At 49.1% G+C, this 20,578-nt stretch overlaps 1 protein-coding gene across 2 annotated transcripts in view; it reads left to right on the top strand.

Moving 5' to 3' along the window:
* The window catches only part of SORBS1 (sorbin and SH3 domain containing 1), a 241,929-nt gene that overhangs the window by 125,753 nt on the left and 95,598 nt on the right, over nucleotides 1-20,578 (top strand). For both annotated transcript variants that reach the window (XM_089897262.1, XM_089897261.1), the window contains exons 3-5: nucleotides 1,075-1,143; nucleotides 6,123-6,251; nucleotides 15,541-15,653. In XM_089897262.1, coding sequence (XP_089753388.1) covers nucleotides 1,075-1,143; nucleotides 6,123-6,251; nucleotides 15,541-15,653 — 311 coding nt within the window. The remainder of the gene's footprint in view (nucleotides 1-1,074; nucleotides 1,144-6,122; nucleotides 6,252-15,540; nucleotides 15,654-20,578) is intronic.

The raw sequence follows: 20,578 nt of genomic DNA, 5'->3' as shown, positions 1-20,578 counted from the left end.
AATGAGAACATACTGTGTAGCACAGGGAACTCTGCTTAATGTACTGTGGTGACCTAAATGGGCAGAAAATCCAAAAAAGAGGGGATATATGTATATGTATGGCTGATTCATTTTGCTGTACAGTAGAAACTAACACAACATTGTAAAGCAACTATACTCCAATAAAAATTAAAAAAACAAAAATAGGGACTTCCCTGGTGGTCCAGTGGGTAAGACTCTGCGCTCCCAATACAGGGGGCCCAGGTTTGATCCCTGGTCGGAGAGCTAGATCCCTCATGCATGCCACAACTAAAAAAGATCCCACTTGCCGCGACAAAGACCCAGTGCAGCCAAAATAAATAAAAAAATATAATAGTAAAAATGTAATTTAAACATTAAAAACAAACAAAAAAATAAAATAGTGAAATACAGTATATTTAAAGTGGAGGGTTTTAGAAAATCACGTTGCTTTGTCCTGTTTTGTTCTCTGTCCTGCTCCCTGGAGCTTTTTCAGCCAGATGGGGGTCTAGAGGGTGCTCTCCAGATACAGACTGAGGGCTGCGGTGGAGAAGGGGCAGAACGAAGGCCAGGAGAGCGGTCAGGGGGCCAGGTCATCGCCACAACCAGAACACAGGAGCCTCGGCTGGGGGGAGGCCTGACATGGCTTCCATAGCAGCGGCGGTGGGGTAGGGTGAAGGGAAGTGTCACAGAGCCTGAGGTTTCTGTCCTGGCTGTCTGACAGCTCTCATCCGGGATGCACAGGGATGCGTTTGAGCGGCCTTGGAATGGTGGATAAGCCTTTGTCAGGCAGGAGATGCCATTTTCAAGGAATTAAGGAGATTTTTTTTTAAATGTCAGAAGTGAAGCCAAGCCAGGAAGCCAGAGAATTTACAGCGCTCACAACACACTTCCCATCCCAAACAGCTTTTGCGTTCTCCCTGCCACAGAGCATTCTCGGAACTCAGCTACGACGCCCTGGGGCCCTCCTTCAGGCCTGAGGAAGCCTGCAGGGCCAGCACTTTGCACCAGGTGGGACTCAGGAAAGGGTAGCTAGACGTGATCACAAGCCTCGGGCTCTTTCTTTCTTTCTTTCAGAATGCGATGTTGGTGCTTCCAAAGCTGTGGTGAATGGTTTGGTACCGGGCAGCAATGGGCAAGACAGAGGTAAGGCTCTTGAAGGGAAACTTGGCATTTCTAGAAGGAGCAGGGCCCGGGCCACCTGCCTGGTGGGATCAGTCACTGGTCTAATTAGGCCGTGACCTGGAGACCTGTTCCTATGCTTTCCGAGAATCAGGAGTCTGAGGCTGCCGTTTCCCAATGTGAGGTGATATATTAAAAACTGTCCCTAGCTCACAGGATGCTGTGAACCACAGACCCCAAATACACGGGCAGAGTCCTCGTGTGTATGGCATTTATCAGCCTGCAGTCTCTCTTACCCGGCATTTCACCTCCACCTGTGATAAATAGTGACACATTCACCATCCTGACCCTGAGGCAAGAGCCTAAATTGCTGAAATAAATTATTTTGGTGACATTAGTTTCATGCACATCCTCTCAGATTTTCAATTTTTAAAATTTTAGGACAAAAGATATAAGTGTGAAATGAATGATGGATAAGATGACCTTTGAGGTCCCATCTCTCATCCTGAGCAGCCAGGCCTCAGGCTTCCCATGTCACTTTGCAGTGTGAGGAAACGGGCTCGGGTCCTGGCCTGCTGCTCGTAAACAGAGAACTCTTGGGAGGTCCTTTGTCTTTATGGCTGTGAATTTCCTTATCTAGAAAATGAGAGAATTTGATGATCTGCAGTATTTTTTCCTGCTTCAGATTCAGGTTCCAGTGATTCTATCAGTGCTCATCCCACAAGTCTTATGGTATCAAAGAGGGAGGGCAAAAGTCCTGTTATTGGGCATTTAAGTCAAAATGCACCCTCCCTCAAAGAAAACGCTTACAAAGTTTGACATATTTGGGGCTTCCCTGGTGGCGCAGTGGTTGAGAGTCCGCCTGCCGATGCAGGGGACACGGGTTCGTGCCCCGGGGTGGGAAGATCCCATATGCCATGGAGCGGCTGGGCCCGTGAGCCATGGACACTGAGCCTGTGCGTGTCCGGAGCCTGTGCTCCGCAACGGGAGAGGCCACAAGAGTGAGAGGCCCGCATACCGGAAAAAAAAAAAAAAAAGTTTGACATATTTGGACTTTGTAATTACTATCTGGGTCAGCCAAGTATTCATTTTGAGATGAGGCAAAGTGTAAAGTCAGAAAGAGCAGCCAGGAGGGGAGGCGTAGAGAGCAGGAGAGATGGGGATCCCGGGGCCGGTTGGTTGGGAGGGTCCTGCTGTTGTCCTGTCTTCCGTGTCTCCCTGCCCGGCCGCTCTTCTCCACGCCTGGTGTGAGGCAATGTTCTCGGGGTCTTGGACAGCCTTGGCTAATTCGCTTAGGGAATGTTGAAGGGCGGTGCCTAATAAGCATCTGGTGAGGAGCACACGGGGAGACGAGCGTGTCTGATGCTCACCCCAGCCCTGTGAATTCATCAGCAGAAGAGACCCCGGAGGTGGGCGGGCAGCGTGGCCCGTAGAGTAGCATTCCCCTCGCTCCTTGGTAAGACCCACCTTTGGTTGGAAAGAGGAAGCAGGTGCAACCTGGAGTCATCAGGGCGGCCTGGGGTGCTCACTAAACCAGGTGCCAGGACAGCTGGGCTCCAGTCTCAGCCTCTTCGCTTGTGCACTGGATGACTCCAACCAGCTCTCTCGCTTCTTCCTCTGAAAATGGTAACAGAATCCCCCCACCCAATCTCCCAGGTGGCCGTAAGGAACAGTCAGCAGGATTGCTGTGAAAGCATGTTTGTATCTTAACACGTGCACGGTTGTTATTATCAGCTCAGTTCTTGGCGGCTGTATGACTGCCATGGACCTTGTGAAATGACAGCCTGATGGACTGGAAGGTGAACTACCCACCTCCGAGCTGCCTGCCTCCCTCCTGTCCCCTTGACAGGCTCGTCAGCATGATGCTGATACAGCCGTGACGGTCTTGCTTCCCAAACAGCCCTACCCCCCAAGGTGTGACGTGGATCTGGGACCGTAAGAACTCCGGGTGTTGCTCAAGAGTGACATTGCTACCATAGGCTTGTTGTGAGGAGGAGGGTTTGGGACTATGCCCACCATTGAGATTCCAGAATCTGGGTAGGCAGGGGGCCCAGGGAAGCCTGTGCCTAGATAAGCATGAGCATCCGGGACTTGAGGACAGCAGCCTTCACCCACATGCCAGGCAGTATCCCAGCTCTCAAAGCTCAGCTGGTGTCAGCACCCTGGGCCTCGCGCTCGAGTGCGCCCAGAGTCTTGAACAGGCACTTGGACACTTGGCAACCTCTTGCCCAGGGAAGGATGGCTTTAAGTAGGCCATCTGCTGCCCAACAGATGGGGCCTCTGATTTGCTCAGGGCCAGAGAGCTGTGGTTGTCAGAACAGGCACAAGACCCCAGGAGTTACGATCCTGGAGAAGCGGCTGTGATGGCTGAAAGGACCAGGCAGCTCCCAAATTTGTTCCCTGTCCTTCCTCCACTCCTCTGGAGTTAGAGGAGCCATAACTCTCCTCCTCAGAGCCTCCCCCCAGCATAGGCACCCTAGCCTTCTCCCAGGGGGCCCCTTGGACCCTGCTTGCTCTCCCCTTCCTCTATTTGCCAGGCCATCTGCGTCTCTGTAATCTCTTTGTCTAGCAAGTTCCTGGTGTGGCAGGCAGCACAGACACTGATCAGCTGTATCTGGCGGATGGTCATGGGAGGGCTCTGGTGACTTGTACAGGACTCTAAAGAGCGAAAGCAGGTTATTTTAAGTTACTGCATCTACCGCTCTTCCTATTGTTCTTTTGGTGTGGGCAACTTCCTCCTATTGTCCCTGCCCTGTTCCTCCACTGCCTGAGTGTTTCCCAAATGTTTTTTCTGGATGCACCATTTACCCTTTTGTGTTTTCAGCAACTGCAGACCCTATACGTGCACGCTCTATTTCTGCTGTTAAAATAATCCCTGTGAAGACAGTGAAAAATTCTTCAGGCCTAGTACTCCCTCCAGGTATCTCTCCTTGGGTTGGTTTTTTTTTTTTTTTTAATTGTTAGCAGATCATGCATGATCCTTTCTTCTTTCCTTCTAACAAAGACTTGGAGGCCTAATCCTTGCATGTTTAGGAGCCACTCCCTTTCACTTCTCTGGCTGGTTTCCTTTCTGTGTGTGTGTGTGTGTGTGTGTGTGTGTGTATGTGTGTGTGTGTATGTGTGTGTTTCTGTGAGCCACCGGCAAGTGTGGAGAGGAGCTGACAGGTGCCTTGCCCCTCCCCCTTAAGGAGAAGGTCAGTCCAGAGGCTGAATGTTGATTCCAGCTGGTGTAGGTCTGAGCCACATAGACGACTTAGGTTCCCCTTAGAGGTTCCAGCTCCCAAGACTTTATTTAAAACTCCACTGTCCCCAAGAACTAATGTGGCTACACAGGGAATCTCTGAATTGGTGTGAACTTGAAGCAGCTCCCTTAGATGCCAAACCTGGCTGCGTCTCTGTGATGCTGGCAGGACCATTTCCCTGAGCACTCCCTCCTCTGCCCCGAACCTCACCAGCAGTCACTTCCTGCCTCTCCTCTCCGAGGAAGGGGGTGCAGTTCAGACAACAGCTCTGGCTCATAGCTTCCTTCTGTACAAAATGAGACGAGTGAGGCCCAGGTGGCTCTTTATCCCACTGGTGGTTCTTTCAGGAGTTGGGCCAATCTGGCTGTGCATCCAGGACACTATGGATGGGCTGGGTTTGTCACTTTGCCCCTCACCCTTTGGCAAAGACCATGACTTTGCCCCTCACCCTTTTGAAAAGACTGTGAATCAATTTTGCCAATAGTTCTGTGACATCAGTCACTTATGCTCTTGATAGGGTTGGATGAGTCAGATGCTCTCCAAGGCCGCTGCCTGCTCTGCCATACATTGTGGTTTTGGGCTTTGCTTTCAGGGCAAGAGGTGCTGACGGCAGATCTGTCCTCTTCTGTAACACTAATGATCGTTGTGTCTGAGCTGTCAGAAAGGGGGCTGCCAGAGTGGAAAGGAGCAAAGAGGCTTGGCTCCTCTTGGCCCTGGCACAGGAATGGGCATGAGTTGGACATCTGAGCCCACATCCTGCCCGATGCCCGCCTTAAACTTTACCCATAATCCCAGTCATGACAATTTGAGGTCCAAGATCCAGGCTGTGCTGTGAGCAACTTGAAAAACTGTGGAATTCAGTTCAGCTCAGCTGTACAGAGAGAAACATTCAGCACGTGTACCTCCTAGGGCTGTGTGGTCTGTGTGGCTTTCTTGTTTCCCCATTACTGATTTTCCTGGAGGATGAACATCCAGATCTTTTGAAGCCTATTTTGAAATCCTTCTCCATGCACTTCTGAAAGATACCCTTGGTCTGTTATTAGGCCATTGTGAACTGTAGGAGAGGTCGGGGCCCAGGGAAGGCTCAGCTGGAAGTGCAGCGAACACTGTTCCTTGAAGGATTTAGCATTTCTAGTCGTTTTCTTTGGTGTGAATTTTCTTCATTAAGTTTAGAATGTGAGGCTCTGGCCCTTGATCTTTCTCCCCAGGCAGCATATCCTGTCTCACCACTGCAGGGGGGCTTGGCTTGCTGATACAAGGAGATTGTCTTTTGCTTTTCCGTTGGGGGGCTGCACGGAGCAGTGATTCTCTACAGAACCACCACCTAATTCCCTGTGCTGTCGACTTGCTCTTTTTTAAGAAGGATGATGTGGGAGCTTGAGAAATCTTTCATAAATTCTTTCTTGAACTGAGCCTTACTAATTGGTCAGAAGCTGCTCACCAACCTAAACTTCATTTAATAAAAGGAATCAACCCGCTTTGATTTGGAAATGTTTACAGCTGACGTTGTAACGCATCCATTGACTCAGAACTCACTGTTGCCTCCATTTCCTCCTAACCTCATGATGGGTGGTAAACCTCTGAAAATGTGATTTGTCCCTCTTCACCATCCACAGGTTAATTTTCATTGACCGTCAGACTTTGCCTGTCTGTAACCAGGTTCATCTCATTCCCCAGCTGTACCAAGTTGCTGGCTGACTGTCGCTTTCATCCTCCAGGAGCCTGGGACTCAGTCCTTCCTCTTGGGTCTTTCCTTTTCAGACACGGATCCTACAAAAATCTGCACTGGGAAGGGAGCGGTGACTCTCCGGGCCTCGTCCTCCTACAGGGAGATCCCAAGCGGTAGCCCTGTGAGCCCTCGGGAAACCCCGCAAGAGGAAAGGAAACCAGGTGCGCTACCTCGGAGACCAGGGGAAGGGTGGGGCTCTGCCTACCAATTCTCCCAGGGGCCCCTGGCACAGTCCTCTCCGTCTCGTCTCTGTGGTGGGTGGTGATCACTGCCCTAAACTGACAGGTACCCACTTGCTTCAGGCAAAGGCACGGCGGCGACCACTTTACTCTAGCTTTTGACGGAACGCGTGAGCAGTCTGAGGCTCTGCAGACTAGTTTAGGAGGATGGAGATGGCTTAGGGGCCTGGGGAGGGAGTGGTGGGATGGCCTCCAGGCTTGGCTTCTCTGAGCCGTCCCCACTTCTAGGGGCTCAGCTGTGACCATCCAGGCGGGGCTGGGGCTGGGGAAGAAGCCAAGGGAGACTGAAAAGTGCAGGCGGCCGAATGGCCTCAGCTCCCGGAAAGCAGGGAGGCATCCCGAGGGAGCAGGATCAGGAGAGCGTGTCTAAGGCCAACGCAGAAGCCCCCGCCCCTCGGGAAACCCGGGCACCTGGAGCACGGTGCTGAGGTGGACACCTGGGACTTTGGGATCGGCACATGAGTTTCATGTCCTACTTCCACCACCTGTTGGCTGTACAGCCTGGGATGAGATGGCTGCTCTCCCTCAACCCTGGTGAGCCCACCTGTCGGATCAGGTTGATAACTGTACCTGCCTCGCCGCGTCATTGTGAGGATGAAGTATGTCAAGGGTTTTGCATTTTCAACGAGTTCCCAGGTCATGCTGATGCTCCTGGGCCAAGGACCACACTTGAGAGCTACTGCCATAGGGGATGGGAGTTTTCTCCCATCTTGAAGGAAGGAAATGGAGAGAAAATGAATTGGGGTGATGACCACTTCCTTGGGACCAGAGACACGCAAGCTCTTCTGGTACAGTCGGGAGTGCTGTGTTGTGATAAGATGGAATTATACAGGATGGAGATGGTCAGTACCCAGCATCCTGGAAACTTGACTTTCTTTCTGTTCCCTGCCAGCTGTAACAGGTACCAAGGCAGATGCCCAAGGACGAGGCCAGGCTAGGGTTTGAGCACCAGCCCCGTTCTGGTAATGTCAGTCCCTGTGGAAAGCTTCTTTTTCCCTAGGCTCAGGGGAAGGCGTGAGTGGCCTCCAGCACTATTAGGTTGAAAGTAGCTGCTTGGCTCTGCTTTCCTGGACCCATACCTGCCTCTTTCCCTACTGTACTTTGCCACTCTGGTCTCCAGGAGAGGTGGGGCCGCTGGGAAGATCCATCTCCCAAGCTGGAGGACCTCTGGGAAAGAGAGAAACCTAAGGGATAATTTAAAGAGAAGGACCATACCTACAGCCCCGTGGCCCCATAAAATGACCTCACAACCTCCTGGCCCTTCCTCTGGTGGTGAATGGGAATGGTGAATGGCAGGAGAGGGAGCCTTGAGCTCCCCCTGGTGGTCACAATGTGGCACTAACACAGAGCCCCGATGTTATTCTTTACCTTGCTGTCTGTAGGTTTGCACTCCAGTGCAGTGATTTGAGCACTTAAGGAAGCTCTCTCTAGTCCCCAGATAACTCTATATCTTACAGATTTATAACAGATAATTTGGATTAAAAAAAGATCTTGTTTTAAATTGAAAATACTCTGAAGGATTGGGGGATGGCTATCAGTCATTCACACCTTACAGTAAATTAATCTTTGTGGATTATTTTTCTCCAGATAAATAGAGGTCATTGAATCCAAATCAGCAGACATTCATTCTGCATCCTATAGGGGCCAGGCATCACTGGGAGTCACGAGGAATTGTGGCGAGAAGGGAAGAAAAGGGAGAGAAATTTGGGGGCATCATGTGAGCACAAGAGTTCCAACCAGAGAGTCAGGTGTGGAGCCCCAGTCCACTGTCATGCTTTCTGACCACACGTATGTCACACCTCTGAAGCACGTATGAAGTATGAGGGACTTGGGAAAGATGGTTTTCAAGCCTTTCTAGTTCCAGAATGCTCTGTGAACTTGGGAAGTTTGGGAATTAACCTGGCACAAACAGAAGCCTATTCACTGGGGACACATTCAGGATTGTACACTAGGCCAGTTTGGGTGGAAAGGAACAAGCTGGGGTTGAGTAGGGGTGGGGGGAAATTACACTGATTAGCTGAACAGCAGGCTGGAATGAGTTAACACTGGAGGTGAGGATAAAAGAGGATGCACCTCCAGAGGTGGGACACTCAGGACCAGAGATCTTGTTCTCTTACCCTCCTGGCCATTGGCCAGCATCCTGCTGGCCCTTGACTCTGGCTGGGTCCGTGTGGCTCCCCAGCCCTCCTCATCCCTGCCTACTCCCTCCATCTGAACCTCTGGATGACAACTTGCTGGCCCCCACCAAGCCTCTGAGACTTGACCAGCCTCATGGAAACAGTTTTCGGCAGCATTTGACGGCAGCTGTGCTAGCCTGGACTGGGAGCCCAAGTGTGAGGCAGGGAGCCTTGCTTGGCTCTTGCCAAGGACTGGGCGTGCTTCCCTTTCCCAGCGTCTTCACAGATAGTGGGTGTCAGATAGCGTCCAGGTCTCTCCCCTGCCACCAGGGCCAGCATCTGTGCCCCAGCTGCTCTGGCTGTCTCCTCTCTGCATTGCTCCCTGGCTTTACCACATTCCTCCATCCCTGTAGATCTCCAAGTTGCTGATCATCTGCCTGAACTGGAAGCTTCGGTCTCACGTTACTGCCCAGCACCTGTGGCCTGATTTCTTTCACCATATGGCCCCTTGACACCCGCATTTCAGAGGTGGCCCCTATTTCCAGTCCTTGCTCCAGCTCCCTTACCCTGTGAGAGGTAGTCTCGCTCTCAAGTCACACAGTCCTCTCTCAAGGCTCAGCTCTACCACTTACTGTCTTGGTAATATGGGCACATTAACCTTGGAGAGCTTCACTTTCCCCATCTTTAAACTGGAGATGACCTTAATAGAGTTGCTGGGATGCAGTGAACTCTTCCATCTCAAGATATAGCACAGAGCCAGGCACGTACAAGGTGCTCTTGAATGGAAACGATTCTAGTTTCTGCGGATCAGGAGGCCACTTAAAGACTTGCAGTAATTTCTCGTAGAGGCTGTGAGGGTCTAGGCCCAGCGTGGTGGTGGTGGGAATGACGAGCAGGGGCCAAGCGAGAAGTGTATTTGGAGAGTGGAATGGCAGGGCTTGGCACAGTGTTTAAGGAGTGCGGAGAGGTAGGGCTCCATGCTGAGCAGAAGGCGCCTTCCCTTCTTGACTAGGAGAATAGATGTGGCACTCATGGAGATGCTGGATTTATGAGGGGAGTTGGAAGGAATGTTGGATTCCATTTCTTGACGTGCTGAGTTTCTTGGCAAGAGAAGGACTTCTAGGAGGAATTTTCTAATAGGCATTTGGAAATTTGGAATCCAGGGTGTGGATTTGGGAGCCATTGGCATCCAAGTGAACATGGGGAGGGTGGAGATGCTCTCTGAGGTGGAGTGACAGACGGAGCCCTCAGAGTTGCCCAGTTTAAACCCAACCTCCAGGCTCCTGCCCTCAGTGGTAGCTTGACTCTGGATCCCTGACCACCCTCCTAATCTCTGAATGTAGACCTAGGTTTTGGGATCTGAACCATCTGGAAAGAGCTACAGCAATCTTAATGCTGATTCCCGGCCTCCAAGAGAGGCCTCTTATTCCTGCTTCCTGGTATAATAGCTTGGCCAGGTTTGGGTAATGGCCCTGTTGGTTCAGGTGTGACTCCAGCTGTGTCCCCAGGTCACGGTGATCTTAAGAGGAGACAGGGAGCCTGAACTGGTGGTGGGTGCGGTACGAAGCTTCCTTCTGGTATGGCATGGAGACCATCGATCCCTGTGTTCTGACTCAAAAGCCAAAGTTCAGTTCGACATTTACAGCTTATTCTGTGCCAGTTGGCTCCCATCCTTCCTGTCTGATTCTTGACTGCAAAGTTAGCTATGGATGTAAAGATTCTTGGACCTGCAGTCAACTCATTTCCTCACATTTGCTCTCGAGAAATGACAGTAGCAAAAAGATAAGAAAATTGACATTAAAATAGTTAGACATTCCCTACCCCCATTAACTAAGAGTCTTTTTCGTGAGCTCATGTATGAGAAAAGGGGGCCAAATGAGAAGTAGCTGGAGGCAAAAGTCCCCACAAGAGAAGACTCTCACTGTGACACCAACTGCAAGGTCAGGGGATTCCCACAACCACTCTCAGGTTTGATAATTTGGTAGCAGGACTCAAAGAAGCCATTGAAAGCTGTTATACCCACAGTTCTGGTTTATTACAGGGAGAGGATACAGATTACAATCAGCTAAAACAAGGAAGCATGGAGTTGGTGTGGTCCCTCTCCTGTGGAGTCAGGACATGTTAGTTCCCAGCACTGCGTGTGAGAACATGCTCAGAGCAGTGCCAACCATGAAGGTCATACAAGCTGTGGTGTCCATGGTTTTCGTTGGGGCTATATTACATAGGTGTTATCCACTGCCCAAGTGGTTCGTCTCACTCTCCAGTCTGTTAGGAGGTTGAGCTCAAAGGCCCCCAACCTAAGTCACGTTATTGGTTTAGCACAAAGACAGTCCTATCAGGATGACATTCCAAGGGCTTAGAGATTAACTCCTGGAAGCCAGAGGGCAAAGGCCAGACCTCCTTTTGGGGAAGAGTAAATTCTTTACCACACAGCATGAATAAAAGTTAAACAAGGTATGGAACGCTCTTAGACCCACTTTTAACACCTTTCCTCTAACTCGTGGATTCTCTACCAGGAAACACAGATCTAACTCAATGAAAAGTGTCCTGAGATCCCAAGAAGTGATCAGCAAAACAAGCTTACAACAGACCAAAATGAAATTAGCACAGAGTGAGATAAAGGAAAATAAGTAAGCTGTGGCCACAGGCCAGAAAAGATTGTATATAAAGAATAGATGGGGCTTCCCTAGTGGCACAGTGGCTGAGAGTCCGCCTGCCGATGCAGGGGACACGGGTTCGTGCCCCGGTCCGGGAAGATCCCACATGCCGCGGAGCGGCTGGGCCCGTGAGCCATGGCCGCTGAGCCTGCGCGTCCGGAGCCTGTGCTCCACAACGGGAGAGGCCACAGCAGTGAGAGGCCCGCGTACCGCAAAAAAAAAAAAAAGAAAAGAATAGATGGAGAAAAAGATAAGGCAAAATAAATTAAACTTCTCATGGAAAGGTTTGGTCTCCTCAGGGCTGCAAAACCTCCTGAGGGACCCAGCTTTTCAAGGCCCTCCTCCATCACGGGAGCTCTGAGCTAACATTTATTGAGAGAAGCATTTTGGCAGTCTCCCTAACCAAGAGTTAATAATTGATGATCATGTACATAAAATTTCACCTGCCACCCTCAGACACAAAAGGCCCTGGGCTGCTACCAACCTTCAAGGTTCAGAAGAGTAGGTAACAGATGAAGGAGGATGAAATGTCAGAAATGCAGCTCTTTTAAATAAGAAAGGAACGTTCTGAGGAGTCCTGGGAACTGCCTTTTTGGGGACAGGGTAAGGGGAACAGTTTTAAATACTTGGAATGAGAAGAAAAAGTGGGTTGATTCCCGAGGATATTATGTTCTTAAGGCTATTCATCAAATGGCAGAGTCAACTGCTCTAATTGCTGTGTCTGGGAAATTTTTTTCCCCTTATGCTTTGGATCCCGATCTTACTAAGCACATACCTTATGCCACATACTTCCACTTAGTCCTTATGACAAGAGAGAAAATTTCTCATTTCACAGATGAGGCTATGTCCCTTGCTGCAGGATATGCAGTGAGCAAAACAGGATTCAAACTAGGCTGTCTGATTCCACAATGACAGTCCCTTTATGATACCTAAGGGTTTGGGAGGAACAGACTCACCTCAGCTTTCCACGACACATCTGTGTGCCAACATCACCTGAATAGAACCAACCCAGCCAAAGAGCAGACAAAATAACATGCTTCCACATCCATGTACAAAGTTCACATCCTTTATTGATAGCCCCTCATCAGAACCTGTTGACATAGAGAACAAACGTATGGGCGCCAAGGTGGGGGAAGCAGGGCCGGGGGTGGTGGTGGGATGAACTGGGAGATTGGGATTGACATATATACACTAATATGTATAAAATAGATAACTAATTAGAACCTGCTGTATAAAAAAAAATTTTTTTAAGAGAACCTATTGACATTTAGTGCGTGTGTGTAAATCAAATAAATTTGATAGAATGACTTGACAAAGCCGGACTAGAAATAACCTAGGAAGGAAGATGAGATAGTAAAAGTGATAGATACAGGGGAGGAAGGAGAAACATTTTCATAGTGTGTCACCTGGTACCTGAAGGCCTGCGGGTTGCAAGGAAATCTCGGGGCCAGGATCTGCATGGATGCACTAGTGAGTGTTAAAATGGTCACTTTTCCTGCTATATAGCACAAGGAAGTCTTCTCAATACTCTGTAATGAGGTATATGGGAAAAGAACCTGGAAAAGAGTGGAAATAAGTATATGTATAACTGGTTCACTTGGCTCTACAGCAGAAACTAACAACATTGTGAATCAACTCCAATAAAAATTTTTTCAAAACGGTCACTTTTAGGACACGTCACGTACCTGACCTCAGCAACCCTGTGCGGTGTATGTGGGGTAAGGATTATATTTTATAGATGGAAACAGTGAAATTTAGGGCGATTAACAGCTTGTCCTTGATTGCACGAGCTGGTACATCGCAGTAATGTGAGTAAAAATCAAGTCCTGTAAATTTCCCAGCCTTGTGGTTGGGACAAGAAGACAGATATCTAGGAATTGTCCCTAAGGGAGTGGCAGAAATGTGACAGCCAACCTGCTAAAAGAATGTACAACTGAAACAGGTTATAAAAACCTCGTTTTAGAGGAGGACGGAGTTTGCCAAAATGGATATGGTTTCCCAGAGTAAGGATGTTTTTGAATGTACATTAGTATGTCAGTGATTCTCAAAGTGAGCTTTGGGTTATGGACCAGCAGCCTTACTATAACCTGGAGACATGTTAGAAATACAAATTCTCAAGCCTCACTTCTCCTCTGAGTCAAAAACTCTGGGGATGGGGCCCTGCGATCTGTGTTTTAACAAGCACTCCTGGTGACTCCGATGCAGATAGACTGCTGTACATGGATGCAAATCACTTGAAACCTTTTCCCCTGCCTGGCCTTTTGCTCTGACACCCTTTGGCTTCCGCCATCTCCCTGGAATGTAGGCTCTGCTTTGTGGCAGATGGCAGGGTTGGTGGCCGTGGGTGGTGGACAGAGTGCTGCACTTGATTCTGGAGACCTGGGCTGACTGCTTTATCACTTCCTGGCTGTGTGACTTTGGGCCAGTCAATTGGCCTCTCTGTTTTTTCATCCATGAAGCAGAGTGATTACCTACCTCACAGACTTGTGTACACTGAATTAAATACTGAATATATGCAAAAGTGGCCAACAGCGTCTGGCACTTAGAAAGACGTTCGATCCGGAAAGCCCATCTCTGATGCCTGAGGAAGCCACATTGAAATGGAGCCTTGGGCTGTGAGAGCTGCAGTGCTTTATTCCCCTCTTTATATAGGGTGAGATAAGGAGGCAACCAGAGAGGAGGAGGAAATTAAGGGACTGGCTCCATGAGGGGTTGGCAAACTGTGGCGCTTGGGCCTAATCTGGCCTATGCTTATTTTTGTACATCCCTTTAACAAGGGATGGTGTGTGTGTGTGTGTGTGTGTGTGTAGTATTTTTTGGCTTGCCTTTAATTAGACTTAGCTCTTATGCTTTTAAAAGTGGAATCAATCAGAAGGTAAGGGTGTAGGGGAATAATTTTCCAATACTTTTCTTGTAAACTCAAATTCTTCTTTGGAATAAAGCAGGCTTTGGTTTACTGTTCACAAGGTTACTTCTGAGTTGCAAAAGAAATTTCCCTCTTCAATCTGGGCTGCCACAATTGGACAGAAAGCATGAGGACGCTTTTTTCTTGCATCTGGGTTTTTATATTTTAAGGGTTGAAAGAAAAAGAATGTGCTGTGTGAAAATTACATGAAATTCAAACTCCAGTTTCCACAAATAAAGGTTTATTGGAACACAGCCACCCTCGTTCACTTGATATTGTTTGCGGCTGCTTTTGTGCTACAACAGCAGAGTTGAATAGTTGTGACTGAGCCCATATGGCCGTCAAAGCCTAAAGTATTTGCTAACTGGCCCTTTACAGAAAAGGTTTGCTAGCCCCTGGGCTACATGGAAGATAGAGAATAGAGACAAGAGGTGATGCAGAAGATGGTGGTAAATAAGAAACGTTGCTGAGCTCTGCCAGGCACTGTTCTAAACATCTCTCGTGCATTATATCTTTTAATTCTTAACACGTATGAAGCAGGCATATCGTTACCCCCATTTTTCATATGGGAAAACTGAGGCTTATAACTTGCCCAGGGCCACAGAGCCCATAGGTGGAGGAGCCAGGATTTGAATTGAGGTCCAGCTGCCTTCCCAGCCAAGCTTGTGACCACTGCGCCGTCCTGCCTCGCGGTGCTGGTCAGGTTAGGAGAGGTTTAGGGTCTCTGAGCTGCTCCAGGCAATAGATGGAGGGCAGGGTGGTAGCTGGCTGAAGGGGGACAAGGGTGCCTTGTAGTATGATGAAAACTCAGGGTGATTAGATTTTGAAATCTTTATGTAGCTCGTTTAATGGAAAGAAGAAAGGCAGGCAGGGAGGAAAAAAAGTCCTTATCACAGCAGATACCTTGGGGCTTAAATCATGTTCTCCCCTTTGCGCAGCACCAACAGCCATGGAAAAAGTGCTTGTCGGTGTCTCCCTCTCCGGGTCTGTTAATTAGCCCAGGCTGCTGGTGAGGAGAGGTCATTCTGGGCCCACGTCAGGCTTATAAAAGGGGAATGCAAGTTAGTGAGTCAGGACTGGACAGGAGAGTTCTGTGGCCTTTTTGTCTGTAAAATAAGAATGTCAAGAACAATTGTTTCTTCATTACTGTGAATGTGAGCCTTGTGTTTTCAAAGGTCAGCGCCTGTGAGCACATCATGGTTTAGAGTGGGTTCCTATGGTAATTAGACCATCGTGACTGAGGGCATTTTGTGTCAGGCAACGGAGTGCTGGAGTTTCGTCTTTCTGTGCAGTACGTGCTTGTTTCCTGCAAACGTAACCATTTCTGTTTCCCCCCCTCTTGTTTTCATCCTTTGTGCGCCACACGTAGTTCTGGAGCCAGAGAATTCCTCAGCAGGTATGGTTTCTCTTGCATCCTTTCTGTCCCTGCCTTCCACCAGGAACCCTTCAATTAGAGGGGAACCCTTCAATTAAGAGGGGAACCAGGGAGTGTTCCTGTGAGTGAGGGCTTTCTTCTTTTTTTCATCTCTCAGATGAGTGGAGGCTTCCTTCCAATGCTGATGCCAATGGAAACGCCCAGCCCTCTCCACTCGTTGCCAAGGGCTACCGAAGTGTGCATCCCAACCTTCCTTCCGACAAGCCTCAGGTAGGTGGGTGCCCAAGGGCAGGGTGGGGACTGTTCTTGAGTCGTTTAGCTTGCACTTGTGACTTCCTGCTCGCCCAGCTGGATGATGGAATGGCTTCTGAGTCCCACTTTTGGCCAACTCTGAAAAAGCCCCGGGAGGACCAGAGTTAGGGAGAAGTTGGGGTCAAGGGAAGCAGATGTATGGGATGAGGCTGGTCTGTACCAGGGTATCAGAAGCATAAGTCCAATATTCCGTAGGTTTGAAACGTGTGTGGAAATGTTCTGAAAGAGGGAATGCCAGGTGGGAAAAAGGTCTGAGCCTGTTTTATGAAAACTCTTTAGAGCATAATATTCAGAAGGCGACTGCACTCTTGTGTTTATTTCATTAATTTGCTCGTGTCGAGGCTGTAAGAGTTTCAGCAGCTCCGTCCTTACAGATTAAGATCAGGGAGCTGTGGCCAGCGCGGAATCCAGCAGCCTAGAAGCAGGCAGAAGTCAGAATGGCAGTACAGCGGGCTTTACACTGCCTAGCGCTACCCTACGAAAGAAAGTGTACCCCACGTTGTACAACTTGCAGTAGGAATAATTCTGCTTAAGTTTTTCCTCTAAGTTGTTTTCCTCATCTTTCTTTCTTCCCCTTCCTGTTGATACTTTGTCTTTTTTTTTTTGGCTGCACTCTGCAACTTATGGGATTTTAGTTCCCCAACTAGGGATCAAACTCAGGCCCTCAGCAGTGAGAGTGAGGGTCCTACCCACTGGACTGCCAGGGACTTCCCTACTTTGCCATCTTGACGAAAGTAATAGACCCTGTTTTAATTCAGGCAATCTGTGAAGAGTGTTTTTATAGAGCGGAGTAATATCCATGGAACAGAGCAATCCTTTCTTTTAAAAAGAGCTGCACTGCTCAAAAACGGCAGAAATGTGTTCCCCCACGCAGTCCACCTCCCTGCGCCCGCCTGCCTTCTGTGCACATGCTCCTACAACCCGCAAGGAGCCCAGGAAATCCACGTGCCTTCCTTGTTCCCACCCCCCCTTCTCCGATAATCCTCTGGGTTCTGCTCGTGAGGACATAAAATTGCGCTCATCCCTGGAATGAAACCAAGTCCAAGATGATGCCTTCCTTCCCCTTTGCAGACCCTTGTCTCCCAGGCTTAGAGGAGGTTGCTGAATTGTGTGCCAAGGCAGCACTACTCAGCCTCCCCGCCCCTACCATGGCCTGTCTCCTGTAGCTACTGCCACGTGCATGCAGGGCCGCTGGTCAGGGCCAGGAGCTGTGAATGGGCCTGGCCTCCTGAAGTCCTCATTAGCCTCGGGATGTGGGAGGTCTGTTGTCTGGTAAATGACTGGCCATAGTTTCCCTGTTTCTAAGACCTTTCCCAGCATCTAAGTCTGCTGCTGGTGGCAGGCACACTTCCTTCTTGGCATTCTCGAGGTTGGATACAGTTGGCTCTATATCCAGGGTAGGAAATAGTTCTGATTAATTCAAGGCAAGTGTAGAAGCACATCCTCTTCCACTATCAGGGACTTAGCCCAAAGGGTAGCTCACTAATTCCTTTTGGCTTCTTAAATAGCTCTTCTACAGAGAGAATTTTAACAGCGTGTGAAGTAAATAAAAATCCCCTTTAAATATATGTACTTACAGCAACTTTACTGAGCATTTGTTGTGTTTGGATCACTGTGTAAACATTGCCCTCAAGGAGTGTGTAAGGGTGAGCCTCACAACAAGGATAATTGTCCTGTGATGTGGGCTACGAATAATGCATGCATTTTCTCATCAGTCACTATCCGGGAATGTCCTTTTTACCTGGGTGTCTGAGAAGATACCTGGCATATTGCTGATGTAGAGGTGTTATTCTATATATCCAGTGTAAAATTGGCCACCCAACTTTCAAGAGGCTTGAGGTCATAGATTCATTTTCTGAAAGCAAAAATGACTTCTTGTCTCTGTAGCTATTGCCAGAGCTGTAAGTATACGCTGGCTTAGACAAAGCCAAGGTGGGCTGGGCTGCTCTCTGCTCTGGCTTGGTTTCAGATGAAGACAGCTCTCAGACACCTGCAGGCCTAGCATCCCCTCCTAAGGATTGAGTTGGAGTCCGAGGACACACGGGCCAGAGGGGAATCCTATCTCCTGATGCTCCCACGTCTGCCTTTCCTCCTGCTGCCCTGCTCTCCTCACGCGCAGCGACGCGGAATCAGGGCTTTCCCCTCTCTGAGAGCAGCATCTTGGGGATCCCCAGTGGAGGCAGGGATTGATAGTTTCTGGAACTGTACATACTAGGAACATGTCAGATTCTTCAAGCAGCCCCATTTTTGTCACCACCCCATCTTCTAAAAAGATAAATGGGATTTCATTAGTGGCCAGCTGGGGAGGAATGCCAACTGCCTATATGGTTCCCACAATGTTTACAATAAAACAGAAAGTAGTTCCTTACGTGTAAAGTGACTGTGCCTATCCCCCTCCTTCTCTAGAGCTCAAAGGAGCCCCAGGACAGGAAGGCCTTGGCTCTTAGTGCGTTGTCAACACTCTGGGGAAGCGTCCTCTCTACAGGGTCAGAGCCCTGGGAAGGCTCAGGCCTGTTATAATGCAGCCCTGGCACCTTATATGGCCACAGCCAAATTAAGTTAAAAAGTCATTGAAAACGATTTCTGTCTTTGGGCAAGAAGAAATCACATGTGGGACACTTGAGCTCGAAGTAAAAGTAAATTTGAGCCTAACTCAAAATTGCCTTTTACTTACCTCCCTGGCAACCATCGTCAACTTACCCGCAGTCCCTTTGGTGCGTGCTTGGTCAAGTGTTTTGTTTCTGGAGAGCATCGTTTTAGTCTGTGAATACACCCCAACCTCCAGCCCAAGTTCACTGAAACCGAGAGTACATCTGGATGCTTTTGCTCCTACTAATGACTGAAGATACATTTTGTATTTTTGGCTGGTACACATGGCCACATTCCACTGGCAGTGTCCTGGGCACACTGTGGAAAGGATAGGCATCAAGTTAACCTAGCTTGCTGAGGGATGGGTTGTTTACTGTCTCTGGGTTAATATTCTAGTCCAGACTCATACTTTATTCTCACTTATTTACCCTCACTAGCATCCCTTCCCCCTTGCTGCCTGCACTCCACAAAAAATAAAAATAAAATACAAATGGGCCCACACCCTTGCACCCTCCCAGTTTGGGGTCACAATCCATTTGCCATTTATCAACCAAACTCTAATATACTTTACCTGTGCAATTTAGCGGAAGGTTCTCATTTTCTTCTCATACTGGGCTACCTTTAAAGAGAGGGGCCAGTGAAGAAAATCTAGGTGTCTTAGGCTGCTATAAGAAAGTATCAAAGACAGGTGATTTAATCAACAGACATTTATTTCTCACAGCTCTGGAGGCTGGGAAGTCCAAGATCAAGGTGCCAGCCTGTTAGGTTCCTGGTTAGGGCTCTCTTCCTGTCATGTAGACAGCTGCCTTCTCACTGTGTCCTCACCTGGGGAAGGACAGGACTCTGGTCTCTCTTCCTCTTCTTATAAGGACCCCTATCCCATCATGGGGTCCCACCCTCATGACCTCATCTAACCCTAGTTACCACCCACAGGCCCCATCTCCAAATGCCACCACTTGGGGTTAGGGGTTCAACTTAAGAATTTGAGGGGTCACACATCCAGTCCATAACATTAGGAAAATATCTTACTTGATTCCAAGTTGAGCCACAGGTTGACAGGTGGCTGTCCTTGAAATGAGGATCATCTGGAGATTTACCCCATTTCCTGACCCTCTGCCTCGCTGAGACCCAGGGAGGAGCGAGGGGCTGTGTTGAGGGAAAGGGAATGAGGTGGGAACTACAGTTTTCTAGCTCTGAGCCTGGAACCAGAGCTTTGGGCTTAAACCATGAGCCTGAGGCTGATCACCCCCTTTTAGGATTGTCTGTGCCTGGTGGGCTGGGTGGGAATGAGGAATGGTCTGGAATTTGGTAAACAGGCACAGTCCAAGCCAGTCAGATGCTTCATTGCCTGGTCTCTTTGTTCTGGGTGCGTCAAAAATGGGAGACTGCATGCTTTTAACCTCATGCCTGTCTTCCTTCTAATAATTAGTTCCATCAAATTGTTTCCTCTGAGACAAGAGCACGTGCGGATTCTAAGTCCTTAGCTAGCATTCTCTTCTTGGTGAGTTTTAATTTGTTATGCTTATGGAACTGATGCTAAATCTTAGTGACTCAATTAAGACGGCTGCCTCCTGTGAACAACTAAGGATGATTCTTCCAGTTGTCCGTTTCCTGAGGGAAAAGAATGGAAGACACTCGAGTTGGAGGGAACTTAAACTTTTAAAGCTGAAGGTACAAAGAGGAAAATCTTTGAGGTTTGGAGAAAACTGGGGCCTCTGGGGCTTCTTCCGCTGGCGTTTAACCCTTGGGCACCCTTCTTGGGTCAGGAGGTCTCAGACGGTACAGGTCAACCCAGGACTCGTGTCAACCTGACTTAGCACCTGGGCTGAGCTCAGCCTCCCTCTGATGTAAAGGAGAGTCAGGCCTGCCTCTCCAGGTGAGTAGGATTCAGTCCTTGGCTTTACCGCAAGGAAAAATGTACAGGCCATGAGGAGTCTAAGCTGAGGATTTGCTTAAAAACGTGTACAGAGTTGTTTTTTCTTCAGGTCGTGTTGTGCTATTTCTAATGGTCATCCTTCTTTCCATTTCCCCTCCTCTTTCTTTCTTTTTATTGTCTTAAAAATACTACCAAAGGTCCTCTCTCCCCCGTGCCCTCCTCTCCCTCAAGAGGACTGCTTTGCATGGCAGCCCCCCGGCACCCGCAGTTCCTTCAAGGACTCCCTTTACCTGAGCTCACCAAAGCCATACGGCCCACCCGGCACCCCCAGCCAGCAGAGCCCCTCACGACCCCGGCCCGTCTCCGTCCCCCTGGCAGCCAGATCAGCGCCCGAAGGTGTGCTGTGTCCTGGGCCCTC

The sequence above is a fragment of the Delphinapterus leucas genome, chromosome 16, assembly GCF_059928025.1.
Source record: "Delphinapterus leucas isolate spDelLeu-1000000601 "Yukka" chromosome 16, BTC_Dleu_Yukka2, whole genome shotgun sequence".
Taxonomy (NCBI): Eukaryota; Metazoa; Chordata; class Mammalia; order Artiodactyla; family Monodontidae; genus Delphinapterus; species Delphinapterus leucas.
The sequence above is the reverse complement of the archived record's forward strand: the minus strand, read 5'-3'. Positions and strand labels throughout refer to the sequence as shown.